Here is a 21,537-nt window from a genome sequence, read left to right as displayed (position 1 = left end):
AGAAATATACAGAAAACACTTGGGAGACCGTCATCCCTTTACGGCAACCATTCTGAACAATGTGCCCTAGGTGAGTACGACATCAGAGGAAGCGCTGAAGATTCGGCGTGAACTGCTGAAAGATCATTACGACACCGCTAAGTCCTTGTTTGATCTCGGGATGGTTCACAAAAATAGGGAAGAATTCAAGGATGCCAAAGCTTACCTGAGAGAATGTGAAAGCATGCAAAGGGTTCTGGATGACCCTACCATGATCAGCGAGCTTGAAAGGTTAGTTTACACGGTAACCATGTAAGCTGCGGGAAGTCTTGTTAAGAGACAAAAGCTCGTAACTGATCGAGAAAATTACTGGAGCGACAATTTTGCTGCACTGGGGGAGTGGATAGTGTAGATATGCACTAGTAAAATCAATCTCTATCGATGTACCCAAGGGTAGACTTGACCCTCGTTTAGCGAATCGAGCCAAAGGTTCGCAAATTCAAAAATAATTAAATTTATTGCAGTGACTCATTTAAACCACCTCTCTCTATATGCAAGTCAAGTCGCCTGGTAAAAAGTCAAAGCACAAGTACATTTTTTGGTCTTACTACAGGTGTTAAATACAATCAAAAGTGACGGTTTTCTGTGGAGAGCCTCGACGCGATTAAAGACCTTGTTTCTGGCGTACAGCTGTTTTCAAACGAGGCGCTGATAATTTTTAGAACCAACATTTTTACCTAACACGAGGATCCTTCTTTGCAAAAGCGCCGAATTCGTGTAACTATGTTGATGATACAAGATATACTGATTAAGACAATGATTTCTAGTTTTTGCAAGAGCATGTATTTGAGTTATTTTCGTTTTCAATCAAACGCGTGGCAAGATGAGGGTGTGATATTTTTTCACTCACAAGTCTCACAATGAAGAAGGTGCGAGTTTTTTTTATTTATCTTTTGCAACAATAGAAAAAGCAGATCTTGCTCGTAAAAGACTTTTCTAAAAACTGTCAAAACTGAATTCTAGAAATGTTTTTAGAATGAACTACTGCCAAAAGCAAGTTTTTCGAGGTTTTCACAGAGCGCGTTTGTTATCACTTTTTATTTGTTCCTTTTGTCTTTTACCTCGCGCGTGGCATCTAACGAAGGTGTGATTTTTTTCATCGCTTTAAGAAGATGTGAAAAGAATTCTAACCTGAATACTGTTAATCAATGCTCAAAGCGTGCTGTTATAAATTTTAAATAAACAAAGGGGTTAAGTCTCTAAAGAGACTGTGGTGCTGCGTCGGTGGGAGAGAATAGCAGGTAATTTAGTGTTAACAACTGAGTTGAAAACGTAAATTGGCCACCGTAAAAAGATTGACGAAGGGCTACCACTCGAAACGTCAGCTATTTTACTCTTTACGGTGGCCAATTTACATTTTCAACTCAGTTGTTAACACTTAATTACCTGTTTTTAATTTTGTCCAGCGTTTTCAAAGCGCCTCAACGTAAAATTGTCACGACAGGATTTCAATTGAGTTTCTGTTAGGAGGCGGTTGAATGTCTTGGATAAGCTACCCTCCATCAATTGCGATTCCTGTTTCATTTTTAGTGAAATACCACCTATTCTAAATTGAATTGAATCAGTATAGAACAAGCCGAAAAGTTCCTAAATATCTATACATATATACAATCCTTAGCACCAAACTGACAGGACAACGCCTAGAAAGAATCTTTCCGGCTAGGATTTCTGGAAATAGCCAGACTCACTTGTCTAGAACAATGGCACTTTCCTAAAACCAAACCTATTTACACCATTACGAAGAAACTAAAGCGATCCAGTGATGTGAGACTTGACCTAAGACGTTCAATATAATAATGATTGCAACCAACATTTGAATGTTCAGCTCTTGTTTTCAAGACATTTGCATGAGCATAACAGACTCAAATTCGACAAAAATGGAGATGTCATAATTACCTAGATTTTCAACTAAGACTATTGTTTAAGAGGAGACGTCACGCAGAATTGACTGTATCTTCATTCTTGAGGAATCTCGAAGGAGTGCTGCCTTGTTACACTTGAAGACACTCAGAACTGGATAAGGTTAGACGGTTCATATCAAGTGATTCTCTGTCAGAGTTTGTTACCGGATTTCAGGAGTTCCCTTGCATGGCTCCCTATAGATGCCTCTTTACTTCTTCCAATTCGTTCCTGGTCCTGTGCGAGGAAAGGCACATCAACCAAAAACTCGGAAATTTTAATGCTTAACCCTTTAACTCCCAGAAGTGATTAACATGTAACTTCTCCCAATAATATCCACACATTGTCCAGCAAACAAGTAATGAGAATATTCAAACTTATCAGGTAGAAGTTATTTTGATCTAACACCAAATTCTTGTAACTAATCCACAAGAAAATATGAAGCCGCCAGAGAGGAGAATTAACAATGAGATCTCAGTAGCTAAAGAATAAAGGAGGTGGGTAAAGGTGTTAATTTTTAATTCATCAACACCTGCATGCCTAAAGGAGCCCTACTGAAACGCAAAGTTTATAGTGATAGACAGTTGTTTACCTTTTAAGAGCGTCGTTTCCCTCATCCAATATTTTCTTTTGCATGGCCTCGCATCTTTCAAGACAATCCTTGGCTGGTTCGAGTTCTTCCTTCATTTTATGGACCATCGCAAGGTCAAAAAGCGACTTAGCGGTGTCTCGATGGTCCTTCAGCAACTTGAGCTGAATCTCCAACGCTTCTTTCGAATATCGTTCTGCATCGTTGTACTTTCCTAGGGCATAATAATTGTTTGACAGGTCGTTGAGGATAGTTGCAGTGAAAGGATGTTCACCAAGTGTTCTTCTGTAAATGGGTAGCGTCTGATCTTCTCCGACCATGATTGCCTGCTGATGATTTTCCTTGAGCGAAAGGATCACTAACAAGGAAATCACAGTTTTATCACTGAATATGTAAAGATGCTTATCCTTCAAGAAATGATAAAATAATACAATAATTCCAATTCAGTCATTTTCGGCTGACCATGAAGATATAAAGAGAGGTAGTAAAAGTGATTTTAGTTTTCTTAAAGAAAGGATTTTTGAAGCAGCCGTAAACCCCTTTAAAGTAGTATACATTATAATTCGAGTGAAGGATTTCGTTTATCTAGTAGTTGATTACAAACATTATCAAGACACTTTTCAATGCAATTCACTTTCTCAATGTTCTAAGCATCCTTTCAAGGTCCAGACTAAATGAATGACGGCTATTCAGTTGAATCTTGACTAATGAGAGGCTAGAATCATAATGGTGGATTTGGATGCTTCTCTTTCTTTTTTCGCTCAGAGCACAGGCCACAATCTGTACATCATTTTCAATCGTGAATCTTTTATCATCGATTTTGAAGATTCATACTTAAACAAATGCTCAAAATAACCCTAAAATACGATCTCATAAACTGCCTTGCAAAATGTATGATCATTGCGCTCGCAAATTAATTTGGTACTTAATCATTTTGTACACTTACCTCCATGATCATTAAACGTTGCACCGAGCATAACGATGTCATCCTCTCCTTGATCCCGTCGAATTTTGATTGCCTGTTGCACTTTTTTATTTGCCTCCTCAAAATAGCCTTCTTTGGCGAGACATCGACCAAGTTTGGCAAGGCACTGAGCTCGGCTGTTACCGGGCCTAACTCCAAGATTATCCTGGATTTGGTCAGCCCTCGTGAAGTATTCTTTGGCTCTTTCAGCGGCGGAAGCACACAGACCAATTGGAGGACAGGAGCAGCTGAATACTTCTTTCAGCCCCAAGGATGTGAGGCAATCGCTCAGTCTCGTCTGATCTTCCATCTGTTCGCATCTCGTTTGTAAAGATTCAAAGGCAAATTTAAATTTGGCCTTTGCCATCATCTTCGCCAGTAGCTCCGCCACGTTGTTGAAAACATCAATACACCTTCCTGTTTGTTCTTCGTCCATTTGACCATTTCTACACCATTCAACGAGCTGCATGACATTTGCCTCATCTTTCTGAAAGGCTGCAATAGCTTCTGACACGTTCTGGCTCAGGAACATTTTAAAGATGTCTTCCAGAAAGGTTAAAAAATGAAGGATAAACGCCCTCCGAGCATCTAGGATCACTTCACAAAACTCCTGCTCCATTGCTTTAGTTTCACAATAATCACGAATTACTCGAAGGAGGGTATAGGAGCATTCATCCCCAATAATGTGTTCTTCTAAAAGTGATCGCTGGGACAGTTCCAGTCCACATCGTCTGAGCTGGGACGCACTCATCTCCGTTGATTGAAATATTTTCTCTGCTTCACACAGAGAAAAACGCCTTCTAAGTAATGCAAATCTGATAAGGGCACACTTTTCTTTCAAACCAAGCCTCTCGAAGCAATGATCGATACAAACGTTGATCTTCATATTCTCTGATGCCGTTTGAATCTTTGTCAAGAACTCGAATTTTTCTTGAGGCGAGGAACAGGTCAGCTCTTTCAAGAGACTTAGCAGGGTATTGTGGGAGGATGCCAGGGTGTAAAGGACCAAGGGAATACCACTGCAAATCTCTGACAAGTCATGTGCTTGGGTTGTATCGACTTGCCTATCCTTCCACACTCTTTTAAAAAGCTCAACGGATTCTTCTGGCTTAAAAGGCGACAGATGAACCATATGCATTTCTCGACCTGCCTCCGGAAAAAGAACTTTCTCGGAAGAGGTGAGGAGAAGCTTGACTTTGCCTGCAACCATTAAAATTTCATTGATTAGTTTCTTAATCCTCGATCCTTCCTCAGATGGGTTCATCTGCTGGAGTGACAATTCATTTTCGGGGAGCTGCATTCTGTCATCCAAATGAAGAAGAAATTCAAAATTATCCAATAACAAAATCGTGTAAAAATCTTGGCTTTTCAAGCAATTTTTCAGCTCAGCTATTGGATTCTCCACAGGAAAGTGATATACTTGCTGAAGAACCTCCTTTGCAAAATCATCAAATAGTTTTATGTTTCTACAGTTGACATAGATCACCACAGTACGTCCGTCAGAATTCAGTATGTCGTTTGCCACTTTAATCGCCACAGTTGTCTTCCCTATGCCAGTGGCACCATGTATGAGAAGGCATCTGCAATCGTGCAGTGAAGAAAGGTACTCTCTGATTTTGTCGCATTCTGTTTCGCGATTGACGAAATGTGGTACCGTTCGGGGAAGAAGAGATAAATTTCTACAGATTCCTGTAAATCAATGCAAAATTTTGCAGTGGAAAATCAGTTAAACCTCACAGATACATGCCGTAATTTCCATTAACAGAGAATGGTGGGTAAGAGAAACAGTGTCAGAAGGAGAAAATACCTGCTGAAGTTTCCTCAACTAGTTTTGATGAGCCACCTGAAACCAGAAACCAGCTGAAACATTATGTCATTAATTAAAGCAACAGCTACTCAAGCTGTCTTCCTATTCTCTCACTACACATTCTCGCTATTCCTCCTCAAGCTTATCTTGCCTTTATTATTATTATTATTATTATTATTATTATTATTATTATATACTCTCATCCTTCCCTTTTCACATCCATTTTCTAAGGTGTCACCTTCTCTTCTCATCTTTTTTTTTCTTGCCAGCGGCCCGCACATCTTTTGCCGGCTACTTCTATCCTTAGACAGTGTATTTACCGACCAAATAAGAGTATGTCATCCAACAATTAAGTTATTGTCAGTTTCACTTGTTACAAACATATCTTAACATAAAAAATGACAGATATTGACCTGAAGCTTCCAGGATTCCTGGATTACTTTCTTGAATTGGTGTTCCAGCAGGTGGATCTGGTCGCCCTGCCATCTGTGGGAGAAAGTATTGAGTTCTCAACGAAATATACCTGGCTATGCATGCAGTCTTATTTTATTTTCATAAAAAGCTGAGTAGGGGCCTTGGAGATGAGGCCTGCAGCCCGTGTTATTTCTAAGACGCCCCTCTAAGCGTACGAAACGAAAACTAGACAAGTAGTCTTTGATTTGTTAATTGTGAGTTTTAGATGAACAACATTCAGATAAACCACATGTAAATCACTTTGGCGTCGACTTTTCTGTTTGAATGTGATGTCATGTGTACACCTAGCACACTGTTAGACCAGCCATGGTAGGGAGATCCCATCAGAGGCACTTTCATTATTTCAAGCTGTGCCAATAACGATTCGCTCAGATTGAAAATTGCCCCGAGGTGAAATAAAATTTGACCATGTTTTTGTGTCTTCGAGACCCGTATGTACCACGTACGACTGAGGCACTAAGTACCTTGAGCAGTCCGGTTAACGACGGAAAGGAAAAGGTCGATTAAAAAGGAATCGGTATTTATCTCAATAATTTAGAAAATGGCTGGAGATCTCTACTATCTCTTACGACGCCAGACCTCGACTTCAGCATAATATGTGACGTGTGTAAGCGGCGTTGAGTTCTGAATAGTGTGTTCCCGTTGTCAGACAAGACAAATGTTGGTGACTGAAAGATGGTTTTTAAGATGTGTACAAAGATTTTAACACACGTGCGGAGCTTTTGCTCCACTTTTTCTGCTCGTGAAGTCTTTTGTTTGTCCCGTTCTTACTCTATTGAGTTTAAAACAGAAACACAAACAATTCGTGGTCGGTTTCCCTGTTCTCAGACCATGCAAATTTGGGTGACTGTGTAAGTTGATATTTTGCCGAGGACGCTGAGATGTACAAATTGTTAAACGCACGTGCAGAGCTTTTTCTCTGCTGGTGAGATATTTTGTTTTGTCGTGTTCTCGTCACCGTGGCCGTCGCCATCATGGTTTGCTAAAGATCGTACTGTGACCACAACTGCGCTATTGATTTAAATCCTTCCAGTATTTTCAGAATTAGCATACTTTCAAGGTGCGATCAAACTCTTTTATTCTTTCCAACTCGTAACTGAACGAATGTCAAGTCTTTCAAGCTAGAGACAGAATTTCAACAGAATCATAAAATAACAAAACAATAAGCTAACTGTACTTTCCGCAGTTCCGTCTTAACTAAATAATCAGCACTTGGAATCCCAGAACTACGTTAGTTAAACCGCGTTAATGAGTAAGTATGACTCCATAATTAATCGACGGAAGAATACCTCAAAAGTTCTTAAAGCAAGCGTAAATGAAATTTAATGGTTATTAACGAAGTGACTGTTGACCAAATTGAATGTTAACTATTCACAAAGTTTGGACAAGTTCAGACACGACAACACCGGCGGCTTTTTTTCGACATGTTACTTACACTTAAATGATCATCCCTCAAACTGCCAGATATTTGCCTCATTTCGAATGAAAAGCAGCTACATAGTGACACAGAAATCGTCCAAAGACCTAACCCTGTAGGGGTATTTAACATTTAAGTGTAATTTCTACGGATTCTGAGCGAAAGCGGAAATGATAATCCTTGATGCGTCAACAAATATTGCCATGTCTTATAACTTTGAAATTCCTCTACAATCGATATGAATGTGCTTAGTTGGCTCACTGAAACGTCTTTTGAATAAATTTCTATCATCAACCTTAGAGAGAAGTCACGCAAATACAAATTATGATTGCGATCGAAATTCGCCGAGTCGAGCGTAGGCGCTCTAACCCTTTTTGTTTCCAAACGGACCTGGTAAAACCTGTCGGAAACCTCAGAGTAATGTCACCTTCACATTTAAACCTTGAATGTTCTTTCCTTACCTTGTTTTCACTGAACCTGGCTATGTAGAGCTAACTGAGAGGATGAAAATACGTTGAAGAGTGCTTGTAAATGCATCGCAACTCGACGAACACGGTTCTGATTGATCGCTTCTTCAATCAGAGCTGTAAACTGATCTGATTTATGGAGCCATCAAAGCGTATAAATCTCTTCATTTGATTAGTGCAGGGGTTAAGACGTAACCAAAAACGGGCGATAACTCCAAATTGTTTTTTCCTCTCCGGTCAACTCATCTCCCAACTCACCTTTAAATGGTCTCCTAAACTTAAAAATGAACTGAGGCTTCTTCATGCTTACGGTTCATCATGCTTACGGTTCAAACTATAGATAAATTTCATTCAAAGAAGTATACCTGGTTATGCATGCAGTCATATTTTATTTTCATACAAAGTAGGGGCCTTGAGGATGAGGCCTGCTGCCCGTTTTATTTCTAAGACACCCTTCTAAGCGGACGGAACGATAACTAGACAAGTAGTCTTTGATTTGTTAATTAGTGTGAGTAGAGTAAATGGTTTGAACCCAGGAGTATCAGTAGTTCATATAGTGTGATCGTCCGGGTGAGTGTAGTTCTGAAAAGAACTGTTTTTGGTGACTGACGTTTCGACAACCTGTGCGGGAGTCATCTTCAGAGTCAAGTGAAGAGTAGTTGTCAGTCCATGATGTTATAAAGTCTGGTCTGTTGAACGTGATTGGTCTGTTTAGCCGTGATGTGATTGGCTGGAAGACTCGTGTAGAGTTTGTTCACAGTCATTGGTCGGTTTCGATCCGTCTGTTGTTTGTCGGTCTGTTTGTCGGTTTGTTCACGACGTTAATGAGTCGTTTGTAAGGTGCCGGTAGTTGTTGACATCTGTTGAGAGGCGTCCGTTCTAAGTTAGTAAACCAGCTTTCCAGAGTCAGTCGTTGAGAATAGTTTGTACTGTAGGTTAAGCATTTAGCAGAGTTCCAGTCGATTCTGTGATTAGTTTGTCGGTGATGTTCAGAAATGTGATTGTTTACATCGCCATTTCTAGTTGCTCGTTTGTGTTCAGTTAGTCGCGTGTTAAGGATTCTACCAGTCTCACCGATGTAGGAGGCCTGGCAGTCGGAGCATTTGATCTTATAAATCGCTCCGTGTCTGTTGTTGGGTTCGTCTTTGTCTTTAACGTTGGTCAGTAAATGTCGTAAAGTAGTAATAGGCTTGTGAGCTACGCGAATGTTGTAAGGTTATAGGATCCGCGCGATAGCCTCAGAAGTGCCTTTGATGTAGGGTATAGTAGCTGTAGTCGTGACAGATGTGGAGTCCCTGTTAGTTTGTCGCACTCTTCACCCTATTTTGTTTTGTCGCGTTCTCGTTGCCGTCGCTGTCATAGTTTGCTCAAGGTCGTACTGTGACCAAACCTGTGCTATTGATTTACGTCCTTCAGGTATTTTCAGAACTAGCATACTTTCAAGGTGCGATGAAACTGTCATATTGTTGGTTATTGGTTATTTCCACTGGCCACCTGGCCTTAGTGTCACAAACTCTAAGACTGTCTTTTTACCCAAAAAATTAAAGAACACTGACTCTTTCAAACACTGATATATATTGGTCAATATCGATGCATGTGACGCTTTTCTATTATATTCCGAAAAAGAGAAGCGGTAGCGGCAGAAAGTTACTGTCATACCGAGTGATCCTTATGTTCCTGTGAATTCGGCTGACGTGCATTCATAAAACACAAGCCTTGAACAGCTTGTTTTCTAACTGTCATGTGAAAAAATTGCGTGTTTTTATGAGCTTCGATTCGGCCGGATTTCACTAAACATGTCACTTTCAGTTTTTTTATATTAGAGACTTAAAACTTCAGGGAAAAGTGTCAAATTCGACCTGCCGAACTATTTCAGTTTGTAAGATAGTTCAGATTGTTAACTTTGATGGTTTGACATTTTTGACAGCTTTAGTCTTGTTCAACCAATCAGATTATTTGAATCATTCTAACATGATGCGTTTGAAGAAAGTAGTTGAGAAGGAATGATCGGTCAATCAGAATGCGACCAACAAACTTTAAACTGTCAGAGCCATGCACATGCTTCACTTTGTAAATTCCAATTACATTGTCGTCATACTTCTTAACCTCTTCCCTGTCATCTCTTTCAACAAATAAGTCCTTCCCCATTTGTTAACACAAACGAAAGATGTAAATATTTTGTGGTTAAAATGAAGTTACAGCTCGTTGAAAGGAAAACTTAATAAGCACGCCCCTCGATTAAGTGTCCCCTTAAAGCCGAAATTTTAAATGGGCGCCCGGGCGCTTGTTCGAGGGATATACGGTATGTATGCGTTTTTGACTAAGCGCGAGGTTAAGATTACCTGGATATTGGACAAGTTCTTTTTTGCAATTTTACGGACCGAGACAAAGTAGGTCTATAAAAACCTCTAAAAAAGAACGAATTAAAAATCCTGCCATCTTGACCAAACAAGCTTGGTCAATGAAGGATTTATTGTATAGCAAAAAGGTTTCGCTTCAATTTTAAGATAATCAAGAATGATCTATCGAATTTTGAGCTACGGTTTTTGCAGTACAATAAATTCACGAAACTCGTTCATGCCTTTTTTTGTTTTGACTGTCTTCTACCACTTTTAAAACTCCATCGATAACATTTTCAAAAAAAATTTCCAAATTTGTTAATCCAACCCCACGCAGTTCTTCTTTTCTTGCGTGGTATCAAAGCGGGAAAGCGCAAGATGGGTTCGTCTTGCCCGCGTGGGTAGCCAATCGGAACACAGTATTCACTTGATATTGCCCAAGGGTGCTGCTTGCTATATGGTAACCGGTGATATTCCAATAATTTTCAAACCTTACGTCAACCACGATGAAAGTCTGTGTTTTTAAATGTATTCAAGATGAAAGAATGTTTTGTGGTTGTTACAGAAGAAGAGAAATATTTGTTTTTTCATCAATTCCTAACAGAGAATATTGAAAAGGAACAAGCAAATAACAAGCTGATCGTTGACATTTTGTTCCACGCGCTGTAATAAAATGGAAGGATAAGAAACACAGCAGCCGTGTTACTGTAATGTAGAGACCGTGATTTCAACCTCCGCTAAGCTAGAATTAACCCGAGCTCAGTGTTGATTGAACAATAGGGCTACTCTTTCAAATTACTCAGTTTCAATGAGACGCATATTTTAACCAAAGATTCGCCAGGTCTCAGAAAATGCTAAGTACAATCATGTTATTTTCTGGCATTTATTGACTATTACGTCAAATCCTCGTTGACAATAAAAATTAACGTACCTTGCTAAAAGCTCCGGCTCCAATAAATTTGTCTGATCTCCACCATCGAAAAGGATGGGCTACCAGGAGAGTTTTTAATGTCTTCAATTTCTGGGTTTCTGAATATACAAAAAATCAATCCGAAAAAACTTTCAGGACTGACTATTTATGCGCCATATCTAAGTTTTTAGTAGTTTCAATGCAATGTGATCCAGGTTTTACCGCTATTCATGGATTCGTGAAAGACACTGTTTTTAAACAGTATTAAAAAGGTGTTTAAATACCTGTGGGATGCTGAGAAGGTATGTATTCCTCTTCCTTGCCGTCTTCTTTTTGTCCTCCTTCTGTTTCCTCAGAGTAATTAGAACCTGGAAAAGACACCATAAGACTGAAATAAACGGAATCAGGTTAGAACTCCGTCTATGGGGATCCACAAACCGAAGGCCAGATAAACTTTATTCCCTTATCAGCTTCAACAATTTATACGAAAAAAACTTTCAGGACTGACTATTTATGCGCCATATCTAAGTTTTTAGTAGTTTCAATGCAATGTGACCCAGGTTTTACCGCTATTCGTGGTTTCATGAAAGACACTGTTTAATACCTGTGGGATGCTGAGAAGGTATGTATTCCTCTTCCTTGCCGTCTTCTTTTTGTCCTCCTTCTGTTTCCTCAGAGTAATCAGAACCTGGTAAAGACAATACAAGACTGAAATAAATGGAATCAGGTTAGAACTCCGTCTATGGGGATCCACAAACCGAAGGCCAGATAAACTTTATTCCCATCACCCACTAAACGGCAAAGTCCTGTAGACTCCCAATTTTCACTCCTGATCTCACTCGTTACGGGCCCTCACCTCCGAGTACTACGCTTGGAATAAACCTACTTGAGCAAAATAATACTACTAAATCTAGCTTTAAAATATATTTAAAATATGACAGTGCCTATAAGTTTTATACCTGCACACTCAGGAAAGTGCCACCGAACCTCCCAGTAATCTTTCTCCGGAATAGTAATCTTGAGCTTTAGTTCAACGAGTCCAAGATCTTCCAGCACTCTCTCGGTCACGAGGAATTCTTGAGCTACTTTACCGAGGTGATCACTGGAGTAATCTTGCCAGAGTCGTTCTAGAATTTCCAATGAGCTGCATCTGACTGTCAGTACCAAGCTACCGGGATTGACATCCACAATAGAGACCTGGTAAACATCCTCCAGATGTTGAACAAATCCGTTTTTCTCAGCTGTTGATGAATCGTAATGTCGACGTATTTCCAAGGCTATTCTTTGTATGAACCGATCAGCTATGGACCGATCAGCTGTGATCGTCAAAGGTTCGTCAACTGAAGCAGTTGGCTGCACATGAGAGGATATCGTCGTCGTTGGAGCTTCCTCTAGAGAGGTGCGGCTTCGCATGGATTCGATCTTGAGGATAATAGGAAGTTGAGCTGTGATATTAAGAATTACCTGAGTCAGAATATGTAACCATTTCAACTTAGTGATTCACTCTGACGAAGGACTAACGCTCGAAACGTCAGCTTTGCAACTCTTTACGGTGGCCAATTTACGTTATCAACTCAGTTAATAATACTTAATTACCCTGTTATACTCTCCCACCAACACAGCAGCAGAGTTTTTTCTTTAGAAACTCACCCTTATAATGGCGAAGTAGGCTATATAATTCAATATTCACAGAACTTCTTTAAGTAAAACAATCTCTTCCTTAAACTGACCTCCCCCTTCTACCGCTGAAGAGCTCTGAGCCCGATCTGCCACCAATTCGCGAAGCCGTTCAAATTCATCCTTTATTTCAGCAAGTCGTTGGTTTGTTTCTTCAAAGGAAACTTGAATTAGCCTCTCCACTCGAGCGAACCCTGACACAATATATTCTTTTATGATCATATCCTTCTGATACATTTCCATTAGTTCCTCGGCATCCCTTGCAGCCTCTGAGGTTAAGGGATCATGCCGCAACCTGATGATTGCTTCTTCCCACTCAAGTTTTGTTTCTGCACTGATATAGGAAGCTATACGTAAAAGGGCTTTTTTGATTTTATCCCAGAGGAAACAAAATTTCGCATCATTCAATTCCCCATAGTAATATTTATGAATAACATCATTGCGGTAAAGCTTAATTCTGACGATGTCTGCAGTCAAGGTTAAATTACTGGTACTCGGGAGACAATTCCATCCGCTGTGCAGAGTAGGTAATTTCGTCTGACAAAGAGTTTTTAATAGTTGAGTAAGGAGGCTGATGTCAAAGTCTTTTGATTTTCCAAACAATCCTTGTGCCGGATAAACAAGCATACGTTGAGGCTTGAGAAGAGCTTTGCGCAAATCGTTCTTGGTGGCAGACTCACTCAGTTTGTTGGCGAGACTGTTTGGTGGGTAAAAGGAGTCAAACAGTGCTCTCAATACCTCGGTACCCGCACGCATGATCAGTCGAGAAAGACGCTGATAACTATCTTTTTCATCCGTTGAACTGAGCGCTTGAGTAGCTGTGGCAGAAGCAGTCGCCATTTCGTTAGTGCGTCTCCAAGAAGGTTTCAGTTCTTCTACAGCCTAAACAATGCACTTGGGTCGTTACTAACATCAGAGGTTCTAACAATCCTGCAAGAAAAGTTTAAAAAAGGTCCTGCAATATTCTCAGATTTGCGACTTGGTGTCAAGGACCGTACGATGGCTTTTTCCTTTTCTTTCGTTGAGTCATTTTTCCGAAATTCACAGAATGTGAGACAAAAAATACGCTTCACCCCACGGCACTTGAAGTAGTAACAAAACAAAATATACATCGACAAACAAACAATTAATTTTTTTTTCTACTGAATTGATGAATAGAATATCTTTAATTACCAAATCCACATTAATTATGGCTTCTCAGCTCTAATGAAAACAATAAGTTGAAAAATATGGATAATCAGGGTATTATTATATACGTAAGAAAAACAATGGGTTAATTTTCAAATCGAGACCACAAAACTTCGGAATAGAAATCTATAAATTGGAAATTACTTCACTCGGTAATCTACGAAAACCTTTAAAACAAAGATATTTTTGCATCAACATCACGATTGAAAAAGAAATGTTGTTATATGAATTGACCAGCCAGTCGAATCAAGGGCGTTTGGAGTGATGTCGAAAGATGTCGCTGTAAATCGTTTTGGTGTTGGTTGTGGCTAACATTCCTAGTCTCTAAAGCATCAATCAGACAAACAGACTATTCAGCTGGAGTTAAGTGTACCTTAACAGTCCTGAACAATACCACTTGCACTTATTAATTTTCTTCCCCTTAGTGACTTCAAACGTTTGGTGATTTTGTTAGCGTGGCAGCAGAATTATGCAAATTATCTGTTGAGGAAACTCCGACCGCTTACATTGGTAACCTCATAAATCTTAGATTTTAACCATTCTAAAAAGAAAAGATAGTAGGGTAGAGCATTTTGAACACAGTGACTGATTTTCTAAACATGTTAAAGGGCTAAATTCTGGCAAACGACTCTTTCTCGTGACGAAAAAGGTGAACAAAACGTATCGAATATCATATTGGTTAGCGTTTGGTCATTGAACGTGTTAATGAGAAACTTTTTAAAAAAAGATTGGTTTCTGTTATTTTATATTTGAGTTAGGAGAGCTTAACCCTTTAACTCCCCTGAGTGACCAAGACAGAATTTCTCCCAACAATATCAATACAATATCAAGCAGACAGGTGATGAGAATAAAGAAAAATATCAGTTAGGGGATTATAAGTTGATCCAATACATAATTCTCCAAACTAACATCACAAGAACTGTATGGCAGACAGTAAGGGAATTACTAATGAGATCTTGGGAGTTAAAGGGTTAGGCTATTCAAACCTGTATGAACATTTCAGAAGCAAACTACAGGATTTTATTAAGTGTAACCAGCGATAACAGCATTACGACAACGAGCAGTCCCTCCTATTCGGCGAAGCCGGTGGCGCAAGTGGTGGCCCGGAAAAATTATGTGGCACACAATCCGCGCGGAACAGCTTCAGCTGAACCACTTCTTAGAGTCAAGACGTAGCGTAGGGCAATTGCACAATAAAATTCAAAAGCGGTGAGGAGTTTGTCATGCCTAACTTGACGCGTATAGTAACCACGTATACCATCATTAATAATACATGGCCAATTACGAAAAAAATGAATTTCAACCGATAAGTAAATCCACCGTGTGGAGAGTACTAGAAGTTCAAGAAGCCACACAGAGGAAATCATTGCGGAGTCTAGGAAATACTGTAGCTTAGGGTGCAGATGGTTTTGAAGATTTTTTCCGAATTATAGACGAGTTAGAACGCATAGGAGCGGAGCTTTTGTACTAGCATCGGCGCAAATTTCCCTTTCGTAAACGGTCGTTGCCATTTACAACAGTTGATGGCATTTCTCAGAACGGTCGTTGCCATTTAAAACGGTCGATGCCATTTCTCAGAACGGTCGATGCCGTCGGAAAGGTCAATGCCAGGAAGGTAACCGATATTTTCGACCTCTCCGACATGTATGAAAGACTTGCCCGACTTGAACAATACGAGAAAGACAACCCTAAAGCTACTACTTGTCACCATAAATGTAAAAAGGTGATGATATGCCCTTTTATAATTACTATTATAACGCCACTCATGAACCGAGTACACAAGGAAGTACAACAGTCTGGTGAGTTGGTTTTGTCAATGCTACTCCTAATACAGAATAGCACAATCTTAAGTGTTTGTGATGTGCACACACAGTGTATCTGGAGCACTGCCACTTGGTATCTTGATCACTAATGCAGGAGCATATACTTAAACAGGACTTTGAAATGCTTTGGTCCTGTTTACCAGAGTTTGCATTCAATGATCATGGTAGGGAATAAGGCCCCCAAGTCATCCTTACATACAATTGTAAAGAGGAAAGAAATGTTCTGGTCTTTTTGGCCAACATCTATTTTACTTCTTTGCATCTTGCACATGCTCCGACAACTTTGGAGGGTAAGAACAGTATCAGCCAAAAGCTGTATCTCAACCTTTTCAAGAAGTCCTTATATGCTGAGACAAAAAAAGATTTTGAGAACTGCTTCAGTGAACTTTTGAATGATAACCATTGCAAGAGATACCCAAATTTAGTCAGCTATTTGCAGAATCTATATAATAACAAAGAAGCTTTTGCTATATGCTTTAGGACAGAACTGCCTGTTAGAGGGAATCACACCAACAATTTTGCTGAGGCTCAGTTTTTGGTTCTCAGGGATCTGATTCCACAGCGCACCAAAGAGTACAATGTTGTTGGACTAATAGAAAAGCTAACAATTAATTTAGAAGATCATTACCTGAGTAATCTTCTCAGCATTCCTGATGGGAGTTAGGGACATTGGTTCATGGGGAAAGAAAAGGATGGAAGTGCATGCTTTAAAGTCCCAGATAAAAAAGATCTGGATGCCTATCTCGCTACTGTAGATAACTTTGGCAATAATGTATTCAAAGTTGGAAGCTCTGCAGGCAGTCAAAGGTCAGTGGTGTTTTTTTTGTTCTTACCCATCACAGTAAGAAATCACTGTGATGGGATGAGAATGCAATTACATCTGTGGGCAGTAATTTTCCAATCTTTGCCCGTGGTCTTATTTCTAATTATCTTGATAGGGGAAACACTGCAGGGGGAAGGGGGGCAGGGCTTCCAGGCTCCTCCCTTTTAGCAGAGAAAATACAACATGGGAACATAACATGCATATTGTAGATAAATATTCGACTTGATCTGTCAATGCGTATAATCTTTATTACATGACTCGTAAGATCTGGTTTGACTGAGGAATATCTTAATGGATCAACCAGGTTGAAGGTCATGTGACCTTCTTGCCATGGTTTCCTGTTTTCTTTATCTATTTTTGATTAAAAAAAATTACAGTTGTATTGAGATGTTTGATGGGGTGTCCCATTGGTTCGTTTTCAGCTATACAGTAGATAAGAGGCTTGGAATATGTAGCTGCACGGTTGGCAAAGACAGGAGCCCATGTAAACACCAGTATGTACTGTTGGTGGCAAATGTTGCACACAGCATCAATTTCATACCAGTCACTAATCTGCATGAAAGGCAGAAATTGGCCTGGATATCAATAGGCAAAACACTTCCTGTTTCTTGCTATAAGTCCTTATGCTTGAGCGATGCTGGGAAAAAAGATGCTTCACAAACTGATGGTTCCAATTGTCTTGTTACTGAGGCATCAAGTAGTATGAAGACATCATATCAAGGGTCAAACTGCTCAACAAACACAGAGCACTGATGATCTGAATGATTCCATTGCAAATGCTGAAGAACTGTCAAGAAACTCTTGTGAATGAATCATTCAAAAGCTCCAACGCTCAGGTGTCCTAAATTTGGCCAAAGGTGTGATCAAGTTCTCGAAAAGGGTTACATCCTCAACCTCTGTAGTGCTATGCAATCTAATTTAGTAAGTGGTCTTTTTACTTTTGGGTCTAGTGAGGTAAAAAAAAACAGGAAATGGAAAAAAGATTCAAGTCCAGCCAAACAGAAAACAAAAGTGTGGTAGTGGAAGTGACCAATAAGAATTCAAGAAACCACCTCCAAAAGAAAGAGCAGCCATGACTTGGTTAAAGCAGTGCAAATGAACACAAAAAGTAGTAAACAGTCTGGGTCCCATGCTATGAATTCCAAGACAAAGCATATACAAAGGCAAAAAAAGAAAACAAGAAATCTTTGTGAATAAACAATGGTTTTTCATAATGCTTTTTCATAATGCAAATTACCTGGATCCCTAAACCCTCTCCCTGGATCTGCCTCTGACTTGGAAGAACAAGGTTAAAAAGATTCAGGTTTTGACATTGTAAATAAGTTTTGAGTTATTCTGTTCTGTTAAAATCTAACACAAAATTGTTATTATTTAAAATTTGGTTTGAACTGTAACATGATGTGTCTGGACTTATGGATCTTTCTTTGGGTTCAGATAATTTCCTTGATGCTATACCATATGTTACTCTAGCCAAACTCAAATACTTGTAATTTTGTCATATTTTTTGTTCAAGTGAAACCTTATGGGTATGAATGTTTGTTTGTTGATGATTGAAGAATAAACAATGTTCAGCCATTGATTCAGATGGGGCATAGGATTAACTAATAACTATAACCAACAAATTATGCAATGTGTGATTCCAGGGAAGAACCATACCTCCCGCTAGAAGGGTGTTGAGATTTGACTTCCCCACCACCCTGTAATTTTTGCATAGTTTCCATGAAAAATCCTGGCCACATTGAACCCCACCCCTACCCCCCCAACCCTTCCACGAGGGGATATGGTTATTTTATTGTACCAGACGATGACCACAATTAATTTCAAAAATTGAAATTGAAAATTGAAAAAATAATTATGTATTACACATTGGTCAAAAAGCAATTTCAAATCATTTCCAGTCAAAATCACTTTATGCAGGATAGATTAATGAACATGTGACTTTCTGCATCTTGTAAGATTTCGTTTCTCTGCAAAAGTCTTTTGGTAATGATCACACTTATAGCTGTCTTTATGCTTTTTTGTCTTTATGTCTCTTTAGCTTTTGCCCATGGTCAAACATTTCATTGCATTCCTCTCAAATACACTCATGACAACCTTTCTGGTGGTATTTGAAGTCTTTCTCCCTCGTGAACTTGGTGCTGCAGACAAGACATTTTTTATCTCTGCTACATCTATATCAAGGTCTTCTCTTGAGCTCTGTGCTTTATCTTTCCAATACTATGAAGATACATTACAAGATATTTTGATAGAAACCAACAACAATTGGGGACAATAAAAAATTTTTAAAGAAATTTACAATTACTCTGTTCAATTTTAGCAGTATAGCTTGAAGTGAAATGTTTTGTTACATTAAAACTCACCCCCTCCAACCCCCCTCCCTTAATTCAATGATATTGATAGCCCGAACCATTCCAAACAACATTGAACAGGGGAAGGGGGGAAATAAGGCAGCAATCACGAATTTTTGTCAAACAGTCTTTTTTCTGTTTTCTGTCTCCAACTGTAGCATTCTATCACAAATCCTACAATCTAATTGGCTGAACCCACTACCTATTGGGTGAAATAGTAAGTAGCAAAACTGTTGGTGTTTTGATAATGATGGCATGAATTCTCTAACAGCTTAGCCTTTATAAGCCTTATATTCCCAGGCTATTTTTAATTAAAATGTGTGGCAAATCGGTACACTTATATTGACTATCCCCTGGTGATATTTTAGAGAGTTGCATAGAAAAACAACAACTCTGAACAACATTAGAAAATGGACATTCAGCTTGACTCAAGATATAGGTTCATAACCTAAAAATACTACTTGGACAGTCTGGCGAAAAGTTTACTCACTGGGTCCCTTTACAAAGCTAGCCACATAACCCACATGGCAAGTATTTTCATAATGAAACCCACTGAAATGGGGCAGGGTAATACACAAACATTCGCAATGTTCGAAGTTCATTCCCAACCTTTCGTCTGTCTGTCGGCAATTTCTTCCTTCCTGCCTCCTTCCCAAGTTGTTTCTTGAAGTCTGGCTGTGGACTGATACAAAGAACGAGGAAGCAATAACGTATGAGACTGCTCAAACAAGCGCTTTATCCTGGCTAAAAATGCTCGAATATTTCGGGAAATACGAAACAAACTCACCTCAACTGACTGGGAAAAGGAGTTCCACTCCGTTGGATTCTTTATTGATTTTGGCTTGTGTCAGTATAAGAAGAATGGGCTGGTTCTGTTTCAGCTGGCTCACCTCTCACGCACGTCGATTGTTCCGCCATCGTGTAAACAACACTAACATAGAAGACACCTCGGAAATAACATGCGAACCTTAGACAATCATGAGCGAACCACGCACGAGCTTTTCACGAAGGCTGTCGTCTGTTCGACTATTTTTCGACATGGCATCGACCGTTTTAAACGGCAACAACCGTTCTGAGAAATGGCATCGACCGTTTACGAAAGGGAAATTTGCGGAAAAGACAGGGTCGTTTATTTGAAGGGGAGATATTGATCTAGATGACTACTCTTTCTCTAACCGAATGACTCAAGTAACCGTACCGTGGATGATTTTGATTGAGATGTTGCATACGTAAACACATTTCAATTGTCGACTTCATCATCTTTCAACCATTGATGAGAGATAGGAAAATAACTCATTATTCGGTTAAGACCAAGAGGCTGCGAGTCTTTCTTCTTCGATATAACCAATCCTAAACCGCGGGCCGTTAAGTCGCTTCACACTTGAGAGTTATAAATTAACTTGCTCTAATGGGTGCTTTGACTAGAAACAGTGTTTCAGAAATGAAATCAAAGCAAAAGGTACAGGTTAGCTTCAACTACAAACTTAACGAAGAAATGAATATACATGGATAACGAATCAACCCGCAATGATCAAAAAAAAAATTGACGATCGAAGTGTACAAGTATGTTGCTGTACGTGCAGAGGAAAACAGCTCGTAATTCGAAAATCGATAATGACGTGTTCCTCGATCGAGAAAGACGGCGTATAATTTAGCTCGAATTTCCGTGTTTGTTGACCAAATGATGAATTTCTTTTCATCAGATTGATGAGACAAAGACTTCAAGCGGACTACTCAATCATCGGCAAATAAAGCGCAGTTTCGGTATCGAACTGATGAAGGCTCAGTTTTTTCTAGGGCCAAGGACAAGTATTGAGCTTTTTGGAGAGACAATGTTTCTTTTGTAATTCAAGCGGTATCCTTGCATTTGAGTTTTGTTCATGATAACTCAGCCACAGATGTTTGAATTTTCCAGACATGTACGTAATATTTGAACTCGAATTCGCTTTGACTTCTAATTTCACAAACAAAAACTATGCCCCTTAAGTCAGAAGAGAGATCTAGAGTTATCATCATCATTAATGACATCTTAACAATTCATTATAACTTTACCTTTGTCGAACTTTACCAGGAAAGGATAAAATATTTAAGTGGAAACTGGATGAATCTTGCTTGCACGCCAACACTGAGAGAAGTAAACCAAATAAATTCACAAGGAACCGCCCATCAAAACAAACAAACTGTCAAGAACCGTGCGAAGTTAATGCTCAGCTACCGTAACCCGATGTCCAGTCGCCGAAAAAAATCCTTTTTAGGATTCTAGGATTAGGATTTTAATAAATTCATAAGGAACCGCACATCAGAACAAACAAACTGTCAAGTACGGTGCATGGTCAATTCGAAGTTCATGCTCAGCTACCGTAACTTGATGTCCAGTCTCCGAAAAAAATCCTTTATAGTTAGTGACCGGTAGCTTTTACCCTGTGGTACGGTGGGAAAAGACAGGGTCGTTTATTTGAAGTGGAGATATTGATCTAGATGACTACTCTTCTCTAACCGAATTACTCAAGTAAACGCACCGTGGATGATTTTGTTTAACATGTTGCATATGTAAACACATTTCGATTGTCGATTACAGAAATGCCGCATAATTTTAGCTACCTTCATCTTCTTTCAACCATTGGTGGGATAGGAAAGTAACTCAGAGAAACAGCACGGTTTCTCCAGAGTCCTCAAAGTTAGAACTCGGGATAACAATACCGCACCCGAGTGCTACACTGTAAATTCGAGAATAAATAAAGTTTATTGATTGATTGACTGATTGATTGATTGA

The 21,537-nt window shown here is 39.3% G+C and overlaps 1 protein-coding gene and 1 pseudogene across 2 annotated transcripts; both read right to left on the bottom strand.

Moving 5' to 3' along the window:
• Window positions 1-904: 904 nt before the first annotated feature.
• On the bottom strand, window positions 905-21,008 carry LOC113672618 (uncharacterized). Its single transcript, XM_089203193.1, has 7 exons — window positions 20,817-21,008; window positions 12,636-13,512; window positions 11,865-12,350; window positions 11,500-11,593; window positions 3,474-5,170; window positions 2,531-2,885; window positions 905-2,175 (listed from the first exon to the last, which is right to left on the bottom strand). The coding sequence occupies exons 2-7, from the start codon at window positions 13,420-13,422 to the stop codon at window positions 2,136-2,138; spliced, it is 3,459 nt and encodes a 1,152-aa protein (XP_089059319.1). The 5' UTR covers window positions 13,423-13,512; window positions 20,817-21,008; the 3' UTR covers window positions 905-2,135.
• LOC149046394 (uncharacterized) lies at window positions 18,196-20,821 on the bottom strand (annotated as a pseudogene). Its single transcript, XR_016185684.1, has 3 exons — window positions 19,552-20,821; window positions 19,374-19,439; window positions 18,196-18,633 (listed from the first exon to the last, which is right to left on the bottom strand). The product of XR_016185684.1 is annotated as an uncharacterized LOC149046394 (transcript).
• Window positions 21,009-21,537: the final 529 nt, after the last annotated feature.

This window comes from Pocillopora damicornis, chromosome 4 (assembly GCF_964200805.1).
Source record: "Pocillopora damicornis chromosome 4, jaPocDami1.2, whole genome shotgun sequence".
Classification (NCBI taxonomy): domain Eukaryota; kingdom Metazoa; phylum Cnidaria; class Anthozoa; order Scleractinia; family Pocilloporidae; genus Pocillopora; species Pocillopora damicornis.
The sequence above is the reverse complement of the archived record's forward strand: the minus strand, read 5'-3'. Positions and strand labels throughout refer to the sequence as shown.